General features: G+C 38.3%; 1 protein-coding gene across 2 annotated transcripts in view; it reads left to right on the forward strand.

Moving 5' to 3' along the window:
• The window catches only part of LOC139165090 (Y+L amino acid transporter 2-like), a 48,546-nt gene that overhangs the window by 18,316 nt on the left and 18,175 nt on the right, over positions 1 to 12,055 (forward strand). For both annotated transcript variants that reach the window (XM_070748022.1, XM_070748023.1), the window contains exons 2-5: positions 1,656 to 2,177; positions 5,450 to 5,575; positions 7,080 to 7,224; positions 7,436 to 7,559. In XM_070748022.1, coding sequence (XP_070604123.1) covers positions 1,673 to 2,177; positions 5,450 to 5,575; positions 7,080 to 7,224; positions 7,436 to 7,559 — 900 coding nt within the window. In that variant the 5' untranslated portion in view covers positions 1,656 to 1,672. The remainder of the gene's footprint in view (positions 1 to 1,655; positions 2,178 to 5,449; positions 5,576 to 7,079; positions 7,225 to 7,435; positions 7,560 to 12,055) is intronic.

Here is a 12,055-nt window from a genome sequence, read left to right on the forward strand (position 1 = left end):
GGAGTAGAGTTTTTGCTGCCAGTAAAACAGAGTTAAGCTCTGTATTGTGGGCTTGTTTGTTGTAATACACGGATATCAAAATAAATCAAGAAACTACAGTTTCATACCATGGGTCAATTGTGGCAGGCTAGACATTTCGGCTATCAATTTGAGATAATTTAGCCAGGCTCACATTTTAAGTTATGCTAGTCACTCTTATTTTAATCATGATTTCTCAACAAGCTGCCAAACCAAATCACATTGTGGGTTATTATAAGAATCCAGTTATAATCTCTTGGGTCAAAGGAAAGCTGGAAGTACGACAAAGTACGACATGCATGAATTAGAAAATATCCATGGGCCTACAATATTCATGCTCAATATGAAAAACAAAAAGCTGTGATAGCTGAGGTTATTTGGTGTTTTCATTGGCTGAAAGAAGATACTTTATGTTGTGTAATAGGAAGAGAAGTGGAGGAAGTGGAGATTAACTCCAAGGCCATGCTTATCAGTTCAATTATTACATTTATTTATCCCATTTAGAAACTACCCATCTCTCTCACAGAACAACTCAAAATGGTGTACAAATAGACAGAAAACATAAAAAAATATAAATATAAGTATTAAAAATAATTAATAATAAGCATAAAATAATATTAGATGGCTACCTCAAATGGCTGAAACTGGGAAGTTGGAAGACAGATTTGAGGAGGTAACTTTTAATGCTTCAGAATCTGATCGGGTTTCCTCAGATGTTATAACACAAAAACCTCAATTTTTTTCTTCTTAGTGTTTTTCTACAAGTGCAGGGTTCCCCCCCCCCTCCCAGATCAAGCAAGTATTGATCCATTGGATGCAACAGGAATTAACTGACTGACTGACCTGTCACTCCAACTTGGTATTGTGAGCTAAAAAAAATGACTTCCAATTGCACAAAGATTCTACCTTTTGTTTGAGAGCCTAAAGTGCCTTCTTATTTATTTTTTTTGTAAAATTTATTTATTTTTTTCAAATATAACAACAACAACAAAAATACATACACAAAACATATACATACAACATTTGGGAAACAAAAGTTTCCCCACTTTTTTTTGAGTGTTCAGTCAGAGAATTTTGCTTCTTTCACATAATATTGGTTCTTTAATTCTTTTATTTGACATGTTGCTTTGCTTGAATTTTTATTTAATTCTTCGCTGCTCTTTCCTTTAGCCAGTCGTAAAATTTTGCCCATATTTTATAATAATCTGAATCTTCCTTTCCCTCAAATTTTTGGATAACCTGTCCATTTCCGCACAGTCCAATATTTTTTTAATTACTATATTTTCTTCTAAACTGCCTTCTATGGTTCATATCGCCTAATTCCCAATCATGTAGATTGCCTGAAAGCCAGTGACTGGTCAAAATTTTCCAAAGTCTGTCCCTGATCCACTTCAGAAACACTAAAACAAATCAGTTATCTGACTATATATATCCACTAAAACTCTCATTGTGTATTGGACAAAATAAATAAATAAATAAATTATTAAACTAACATCAATGGCTTGAACATATTTGAAAACTCCTCGCCTACAGGCACCAGAAATGAACCTCCATGGAATTAAAATGTTATAGTATAACTATTTCTTGTTTCCACATTTCCCCCCCAAGACAAAACATTCTCTCATTCTTATTTCCAGGTAATGATTAACTGAAGATGACGGGTCCTTGGACAACATGTTGCAATAAAAAACATAAACCCAAGAATGAATTACAGGAATTGGACTCAGTGGCAGAGAACAAGAAGGAAAAAATGCAAATGAAACAAGAAATCACCTTGCTTAACGGCATTTCTTTAATTGTAGGGAACATGATTGGATCGGGAATATTTGTATCACCCAAGGGTGTGCTGATGTACAGTGGCTCATATGGACTTGCACTTCTCCTCTGGGCCATTGGTGGGGTCTTCTCTTTGTTTGGAGCACTATGTTATGCTGAACTGGGGACATCCATACTTAAATCAGGAGCAAGCTATGCCTACATTCTAGAAGCTTTTGGAGGATTTATAGCATTTATAAGACTATGGTCTTCTTTATTGATCATTGAACCTACCACTCAGGCAGTCATAGCAATTACTTTTGCTAATTATATTGTGCAGCCAATATTTCCATTTTGTGATCCACCCTATGGAGCAGTTAGGCTGATTGCAGCAGCCTGCATTTGTAAGTAAAATCTTACTTGGTCATTCATTGCAATATGTCGCCATATGCTACAGTTTTAGAATGAAATACGTTTTATTCATTTTCTGGAACAACAGCGAGCCAAATAAATTCCAGAATCTGCCACTTTGCCAGAAGAACTTTCTAAATTCTTATTAGCTCAGTAGACTTGAAGATGAAAGCAGTTAAATATGAAATGTTTTTTGTATAGTTTCCTGTTAACTGTTCTGTCGGTGTCTCTGGTACACTCCTCCCAAAAATTCACAGGTACAAATTTCAGACACACACGTGTTTGAAAATTCAAAACAATGTTCTTTATAATGAAAATTCACTTAAACTAAGCCCTCTTTTGATATAGCAAAGAGCACTGGTCTCCAAACAAACTGGTAATTTGTACAAGTCCCTTATCAGTTCTGTGATACTTAGCTTGCAGCTGTGAGGCAATTCACAGTCCTTCTTCTTTCACAAAGTGAAACACACTTTGCTCTGGTTTAGTTTCAAATCGGGGAAAAATCAACACACAAAAGGTCAAAGTCAGTAAAGCAGTCACGAAACACAACGATCAGATAATCCTCCACAATGGCCAAACCCACAGGCTGCTATTTATAGCAGCCTCACTAATTACCACAGCCCCACCCAACCACAGGTGGCCTCATTTTCTTTGATAATAATCTCTCAGTTGTTGTTGCCTATGCATCGCTTTCTGCATACGTGGCTGTATCATTAACTCTTGTTCTGAATCCAAGGAGGAGCTAAATAATTGATCTTCTTCTGAGCTGTCTGCCACACTCTCCTCCTCCCTGTCATTCATGTCTTCTTGGTCAGAGGAGCCTTCATCATCAGATTCCACGGGGGGGGGGAAACAGGCCTGCAGCATGTGGATGTCTCCCCCACATCCACAGTCCTTGGGGCAGGAGCTGGGCCAGAGCTAACCACAACAGTTAACTATGTACCAGAGAGGGAAGAGTGTGCATGCAGGGGATTTTAGATTTTGCTTTTCATTGGGAATGTCCTCTTTAGATCTTGATTATTGATTTCATGTGTGATAAAAGGTAGTAAACCAAACAGAATAGAAAACTGGAATTCAAAGGCATTGGCTAATCTAGAAAGTCACCACTTACATTATTATTTAGAGTGGGCAAGATCTAAAATACATAGGCCAACTATTTAGTTCAATGTGTGAGAGTTAAATATGCTGGAATATGAACCAATATTTCATGTTAGAAATTATCAATTGTATCGTAATGGACTAACTTTATCAAAAAATAATTTGAGTTTACCCCTTTTGTCCTGTAACTCAACATTATAACTTTGTACATGAGATCTAGATCAGGGTTCTCCAGCATTGGCAACTTATGACTTGTGGACTTCAACTACCAGAATTCCTAAGTCCATAAGTTGTAAAGTTGTCAAGGTTGGAGACCCCTGATCTAGATGATGGCGATTTGGTGGCTGACAGCTATTTTGAGCAGCAAATTCACAATTCACTATTATTGGCCTTGCATCTAAAAATGGTCATGTTTTTATATTATTATATACATATTCAGCACATAACTGAAACTGAACTGCTTTTCACTTTCTCAATATCCCTGTATTCCCATTTGTATTTCTGCTTTTTAAAAATGAGAAACTGGAATGAAACAGGAAGGTTTGCCAAGTATCAGTTAAATATATGAATGAGGAAATAATTCAAAAAATTGTGCAATCATTCCAATGTTTACTGAAAATTGTAGCACTGTGTGATTTATTTCTCTGAAACTATGTGCAGTATTGTAACAAATCCTCACAATTTGTCTTAATCAGCCCGATGGCGATATAAGAGGACGTTTAGGATGGCATTTCTTCATGGTTTACTCATGTGATTTGATTGACAGATTCTTTCCATCTTAAAACTGGCAAATCTGGTTAAACTTGCTCAGAAATTATACCATTAACCAGCAAATATAAATCATTTTCTTTAAAGAATAGTTATATTCTTCCAGTTGTTTTGGTTTCTGCCTTCCACTGAAGGGATGTTGAGGAAAGAGAGATCACTCATTTTTGTCTATACAGTGATATCTCATCTTACGAACTTAATTGGTTCCGGGACGAGGTTTGTAAGGTGAAAAGTTTGTAAGATGAAACAATGTTTCCCATAGGAATTAATGGAAAAGCGATTAATGCGTGCAAGCCCAAAACTCACCCCTTTTGCCAGCCAAAGTGCCCGTTTTTGTGCTGCTGGGATTTTCCTGAGGCTCCCCTCCATGGGAAAACCCACCTCCGGACTTCCATGTTTTTGTGATGCTGCAGGGGAATCCCAGCAGGAGAATCCCAGCAGTGCAAAATCTGGAGGTGGGGTTTCCTAGCGAGGGGAGCCTCAGTGAAATTGCAGCATCGCAAAAACACGGAAGTCCTCGAAACCCCACCTCCGGACTTCCGTGATTCTGTGATTTCGCTGAGGTTCCCTCACTGGGAAACCCCACCTCTGGACTTCCGTTGCCAGCAAAGCACCCATTTTTGCGCTGCTGGGATTCCCCTGCAGCATCGCAAAAACACAGAAGTCCGGAGGTGGTGATTCCCATGGAGGGAAGCCTCAGGGGAATCGCAGCAGCATAAAAACGGGTGCTTCGCTGGAAACAGAAGTCCGGAGGTGGGGCATCCCAGTGGTGGCGGCTTGGGTTTGTAAGGTAAAAATAGTTTGGAAGAAGAGGCAAAGAAATCTTAAACCCCAGGTTTGTATCTCGAAAAGTTTGTATGACCAGGGGTTTGTAAGATGAGGTATCACTGTATGTTGCTTGTAAATTTGTTTTTGGTCTGCATTGGGTGCTCACCTTTACAGCTAGTCCTTGTTTAACAACTGCATCTTCACAGTTATGATGGTAATGAAAGTAACTTTATGACCAAGCCCTGCGCTTACAATCTTCAAAGGTATATAAATAAAGAAAAGCTGAAATATGGTCGTAGACACGATTGTAATTTTATTTAGCAACAGCTTTGCTTAAAAACTGAGTCACTGATCCCAAATATGGTCATTAAACAAGGACTACCAGTAGTTCTTTAGTTGTAGATCACCTACACTTTCTAAAAACAAAAGAGCTAGGCTGTTTAAAAGATATTTTAAATAGCTTTTGTATTCTAATTAAATTCTAACAATTTTGTTACAATCTTGTCTTGAGTCTTCAGAGAGGGGCGGCATATAAATTTAATTAATAATAATAATAATAATAATAATAATAATAATAATAACAACAACAACAACAACAAAGTTTATTATGTCTCCTTTTTTTTTTTGTAAGGCTCCCTGACTTTTATTAATTGTGTCAATGTCAAGTGGGGAACTCGAGTACAGGATCTTTTTACATATGCAAAAGTGATGGCTCTTATCATGGTCATAGCTGTGGGCCTTTATAAAGTTAGTCAAGGTAAGAATGAAGTTACTGTTATAAATATGGCAAAGTAAATAGTAGATAGAGGCAAACATCGATTTTATGTCAGATTTCCCTTTTTGGCTCTATGGTATGAGTGTGTTTGTGTGATCTATTCCTCTTATGCAGGAAAAGGACATTGTAATTCATGTCCTAATGTTTCTCTTTTACAAGTATCATGTATATAAATGTTGTATCTTTGTATACCACCAATACGTATGTGAGGAAACAAACAAACAAACAAATGAATAAAAAAATCTGCAGCAATTTCTAGGGTCATAAACCTGTGGCAATTTGTTTCCTTACAACTCTTGTTTTTTGATATATACAATTTTCTGAATAACTTCATATGGGACATGCAGATTTGGGGTTGCAACTGAATAAATTATACAGCGGTACCTCTACGTAAGAACTTAATTCATTCCGTGACCAGGTTCTGAAGTAGAAAAGTTATTAAGTAGAAGCAATTTTTCCCATAGGAATCAATGTAAAAGCAAATAATGTGTGCAAACCCATTAGGAAAGAAATAAAAGCTCGGAATTTGAGTGGGAAGAGGAGGAGGAAGAAGAAGAGGAGGAGGACAGTAGCTGTGGAAGGAAGAAGGTGAGGTGAGGAGAATCAAGAAAATCCAAAACTTTAAGGCTTAAAAAAAAAAGAGGGACTCTGAGGCGGTGAGGAGGAGCATGCGCCTCCCTCCATTCACTCTGCCATGCTCAAGGGGGAATGGCAGGAAACTGGCTGGGCCTTCGTGCTACTCACAAATTTCCTGGGAAATTTTTCTGGGCTCGTGTTCTTAAGTAGAAAATGGTTCTTACGAAGAGGCAAACACCTGGTTCTTAAGAAGAGGCAAACACCTGGTTCTTATCTAGAAAAGTTCTTAAGTAGAGGCGTTCTTAAGTAGAGGTACCACAGTATTATATAATTATTCCTGTGTGTAGGAAACACCAAAATAATTTAGTTAAGGCTAGGTAAGACAACCTTTATCAGCACCCCATCTTTCTTGGAATCCATTTTTGCTAATGTGTCAAAATCATTCTTTCCAAATACACTCTTAACCATATACTTCCAGCAGATAATTCTTAGAACACATAATTGCTGAGCCATCCATATGCTAGTTTTTATTTTATATTTTATAACAGGGAGCTGTTCTGATCTCATTTTTCTTTTTAAGTCTAATGGAGGCAAAGTAACTCCACTAAAAAAAAAATATTGGAAGTACATGTCATCATATAGAACTTGTTTCCAAGCAATGTATCTTTGCTCACATAACTAAATAATGATCCTTTGTGACTTTTCTCCTCTGATGCCAGAAAGCTGATATGAACAGTCTTGGTTCCCATTAGGGTAAAAGGAATATAAAAACCAACTACAAATTAAGTTATGGAAACCATGATTTTTCTGCAGTGAATATTTTAGTTCTGTTCCATTTTTACCCGATTACATATAAAGTACCTATTTTCCTAAATTTAAACAAAACCTGAAACTTCTGATGTTTCCATAGGAAATACTGACAACCTCAAGGAACCATTTGAAGGCTCCACAACAAATGCAGGATTTGTTGCACTTGCTCTTTATTCTGCCCTTTTTTCCTACTCTGGATGGGATACGTTGAATTTTGTCACTGAAGAAATGAAAAACCCAGAAAGGTACATGTTTGCTCTGGATAAATATAGCTCTTACTCCTCTTTTTGCATCTGACATGATTTCTTGCATGTACCTATATATAAGGTCAGTAATATAAAAGGATACATTCCTATACAACCTGCTGTATTACTTGCTTTATTACTTTGGGTTTATCCTTAATTCAGATGCCTTTAACGTATTCTGCTATGTATGTTTTTTTCTTTCTTTCTTCAGAAACCTTCCACTTTCCATTGCAATATCAATGCCTATAGTGACTATTATTTACTTGCTGACCAATGTGGCCTACTATGTCGTGTTGGACATGACTGCTCTCTTAGCAAGTGATGCTGTGGCTGTGGTATGTTGTGCATTATAGATTGTTGGGTGCATCTGATGGGCAGCCTTCCCCAATCTCAGGAAATCTACAAGTATTGAATTGCAAATCCAAGAATTTCAGTGCATCTGGGGAAGAGCAAGTTGAAAAAGGCTGACCTGAGTAATAAACACATTATTCTTACCACTTGCCTTTCATGCAGTCCAAACACAGGGCTTCTTTCATCAAAATAACAAAAACTGGTGCTGTGATATTGTATCACAACACCATCGCTTTGGCATCTAGGTATAATGTCATTAGGAACATACAAGCACAGGATGAAATGGCACAGTATTTATTTCATCAGACCCATAGAAGTGATTCTGAACCAAACCTATGTATTCAAATGTGCTTGTAGAAACATAGAAACATAGAAGACTGACGGCAGAAAAAGACCTCATGGTCCATCTAGTCTGCCCTTATACTATTTCCTGTATTTTATCTTACAATGGATATATGTTTATCCCAGGCATGTTTAAATTCAGTTACTGTGGATTTACCAACCACATCTGCTGGAAGTTTGTTCCAAGGATCTACTACTCTTTCAGTGAAATAATATTTTCTCACGTTGATTTTGATCTTTCCCCCAACTAACTTCAGATTGTGTCCCCTTGTTCTTGTGTTCACTTTCCTATTAAAAACACTTCCCTCCTGAACCTTATTTAACCCTTTAACGTATTTAAATGTTTCGATCATGTCCCCCCTTTTCCTTCTGTCCTCCAGATTATACAGATTGAGTTCATTAAGTCTTTCCTGATACGTTTTATGCTTAAGACTTTCCACCATTCTTGTAGCCCGTCTTTGGACCCGTTCATTTTTATCAATATCTTTTTGTAGGTGAGGTCTCCAGAACTGAACACAGTATTCCAAATGTGGTCTCACCAGCGCTCTATATAAGGGGATCACAATCTCCCTCTTCCTGCTTGTTATACCTCTAGCAATGCATCCAAGCATCCTACTTGCTTTTCCTACTGCCCGACACACTGCTCACCCATTTTGAGACTGTCAGAAATCACTACCCCTAAATCCTTCTCTTCTGAAGTTTTTGCTAACGCAGAACTGCCAATGCAATACTCAGATTGAGGATTCCTTTTCCCCAAGTGCATTATTTTACATTTGGAAACATTAAACTGCAGTTTCCATTGCTTTGACCATTTATCTAGTAAAGCTAAATCATTTACCATATTACAGACCCCTTCAGGAATATCAACCCTATTGCACACTTTAGAGTCATCGGCAAATAGGCAAACCTTCCCTACCAAACCTTCCCCTGTAGAATTTCCTACTGCAATGGGAAATCTATGTTGGGTAGGGACAGCATGTGACTAAATCAATTAGCCTCTTTGCTGATTTTAAATCTTAGTAATCTTTTAGAATTTTAGCCATAGAAATATACATCAGGCTTAGTATCAGCTCATTTTCTTAGATGCTTTGGCACAAGAAGCAATATTTGCTCTGGGAAAGCAAGATAATTTAGTAATTTTTCCATTTCTTTAGGACTAGATGATTGAATCTTTTTTGGTCCAGTGGAGGTAGGAGAGGTATTGCAATTGTTTAAGGGTGCAAATTCAAGCAAAAATCACCTGGTAAACAAACCATTATTTTCATGTAAACTGAACATTCCCCACCCACATGGTCTGAAACATTACAACCGAAATGCAAAAATGTTGCTAATGAATTTTAGGTCTTGCTGGATGCTCAGACCAGCATGAATTGATTGCCCACTTTTTAAAGATTTATGAGATGACAATGTATGGATATAGGATGCCTCCTTGTTTTAAAGTGATGAAATGTATTATAATTCTGAACTAAAACTGTAGATAGTGAATATGGAAATGAGCTATTTGCATATATTTTGAAATTTTTGAAGCTTGAGAGTTTAGAAACAGAATTAGACATTTTTATCAGTGATTAAGGGACAAAAATAGAGAGACATAAATTAGTCAGAACATATAAGAGAGCAATGTTAAGAACTAAGGATCTGGGAATTAGACAGGAAGCTGTTAGAAATTATCATTTAGCAACTCACTGCATTTCAAATACAGTGATCCCTCTATTATCGCGAGGGTTCCGTTCCAAGACCCCTCGCGATAATCGATTTTTCGCGATGTAGGGTTGCGGAAGTAAAAACACCATCTGCGCATGTGCGCCCTTTTTTTCTATGGCCGCGCATGCGTAGATGGTGGAGTTTGCGTTCCCCGCCGCCCACACAAAGGGGAAACCCCGATTCGGCTCCTCGCTGCTGCTGCGCTACCGAGCAGATCAGCTGCTGGGCGGCCGAAGGAACCTTCCCTGGGTCTTCCCGGCCGCCCACGCAAAGGGGAAACCCCGGCTCCTCGCTGATGCCTGCCGCTCGCCCGCCCGCCAGCAAGAGGGGGAAGACCCAGGGAAGGTTCCTTCGGCCGCCCAGCAGCTGATCTGCTCGGCGCAGCAGCAGCGAGCAGATGAAGATCGGGGTTTCCCAGCCGCCCACGCAAAGGGGAAACCCGGCTCCTCGCTGATGCCCCCGCTCGCCCGCCCGCCGCCCGCCGCCCGCCAGCAAGAGGGGGAGAGATAGAAAAAGAGAGAGAAGGAAAGAAAGAGATGAGAGAGGGAGGAAGAGAGTGTGAGAGAGGAAGAAGCAAGGGAGAGAAAGAGAGAGAGAAAGAAAGATGAGAAAGGAAGGAAGAGAGTGACGTCATCGGGTGGAAAAATCGCGATATAGCGTTTCGCGAAGATCGAGATCGCGAAACTCGAGGGATCACTGTATAACCTTTTGATTCTGAGTTAACAAGGCTGACTCTTACTTTTAAAATGAGTTATTATTCTGAAGGAACAACCCATGTTTTGGAAGCTATCAAATGATCTTCTTTGGGAATAGTTTGACCCTTGGGTTACTTTACTTAGAGCAGTAAGTTCCATGGACCTTAAACAGAGGACATAAATAGAAGGAGACACAGGACTCCTTTCCCATGAATTGTTGCTTCTCATCCAACACTCAAATCCAATGTTGATTCAAAAACATCTCTTTTGAATTACGGCATGGTCAATCTGACCTTCGAACACTGAAGTGGATAACTGGTAGAAAGTAGAACAAAAATATCAACTCTACAGGAATCATTGGCAGTATGTTGCCAATAAGTTCCCACTAGGTTCCAGAAGCTTGGTTCATTTTTCCGCCATTTTTATGTACATTATTACAGAGATATTAAATAATAAATTATTATCTTATTTATAAAATAATTAAGATTTACATCTGACTTGTTGCAAAGAAAAAATTTAACAGGTATCATTCTCATCCTAAGGATGGTTCTGGGTTCCACATGAGACTCATAGGTATACAGTGTTCCCTTGATTTTCGCAGGGGATGCGTTCCGAGACCGCCCACGAAAGTCGAATTTCCGCGAAGTAGAGAGGCGGAAGTAAATACACCATTTTTGGCTATGGACAGTATCCACAAGCCTTCCCTTAACAATTTAAACCCCTAAATTACCATTTCCCATTCCCTTAACAACCATTTACTCACCATTATTACTGGTACTCACCATTGAATAAGACACTTAGTGATCCTGATATTTATAAACATAATTATTTATTAACAATAATAATTTTTTTTGTTATTTATTTGCAAAAAATATTAGTTTGGCAATGACATATGATGTCATCATGCGGGAAAAACCGTGGTATAGGCTATTAATTAATATTTTTTGAAAAACTGTGGTATAGGCTATTCACAAAGTTCGAACCTGCGAAAATCGAGGGAACACTGTACTTATAAAATGATTGGTGTCTGTATAGAAGTTTGGCCATCCATCTGTCCAGGAAAATCCTAACAATAGAATGATAAGAATTCTCCTTAGGGGCTTATGAGATGGGATGGCGTAGTGGTTAGAGTGCAGCAGTGCAGGCTACTTCAGCTAATTGCTAGCTGTAGTTCAGCGGTTCAAATCTCACTACTGGCTCAAGGTTAACTCAGCCTTCCATCCCACAAAGTGGGTAAAATGAGGAACCAGATTGTTGGGGGCAATATGCTGATTCTGTAAACCACTTAGAGAGAACTCTAAAAGCTCTATGAAGCAATACATAAATCTAAATGCTATTGCTAAGGGCTGAAGGAACTGATTGGCACACTCTGATTTGTGTTTTGTCAATTGATGTTTTATTATTGGTCACAAGCACACTTGAAACAATTTTTTTATTTAATAGGTGTGACTAGTTTGTAAGAATACCTCATTATTACTCAGGGAAAGCTTTTATTTGAAGTGGTGGAACCAAATTAGATTTTCTACAACATACATAATGCACATAAGTACTCAGTATTATTGATTTTCCTCCTTCGTTTTCATTCACAGTAAGTTGATTATTGAGGGGTCCTTGGTGCTCTCTGAGCTTGGTTGTTTTCTTGAAGATGTTTCAATAGACAAACTAGGTATAATCATCAGTGTTCTGATTACATTACATAGCTTAGGTAAGGAAACATCTGCAAGAAAACAGCCAAGCTC

Source organism: Erythrolamprus reginae, chromosome 3, assembly GCF_031021105.1.
Source record: "Erythrolamprus reginae isolate rEryReg1 chromosome 3, rEryReg1.hap1, whole genome shotgun sequence".
NCBI lineage: Eukaryota > Metazoa > Chordata > Lepidosauria > Squamata > Dipsadidae > Erythrolamprus > Erythrolamprus reginae.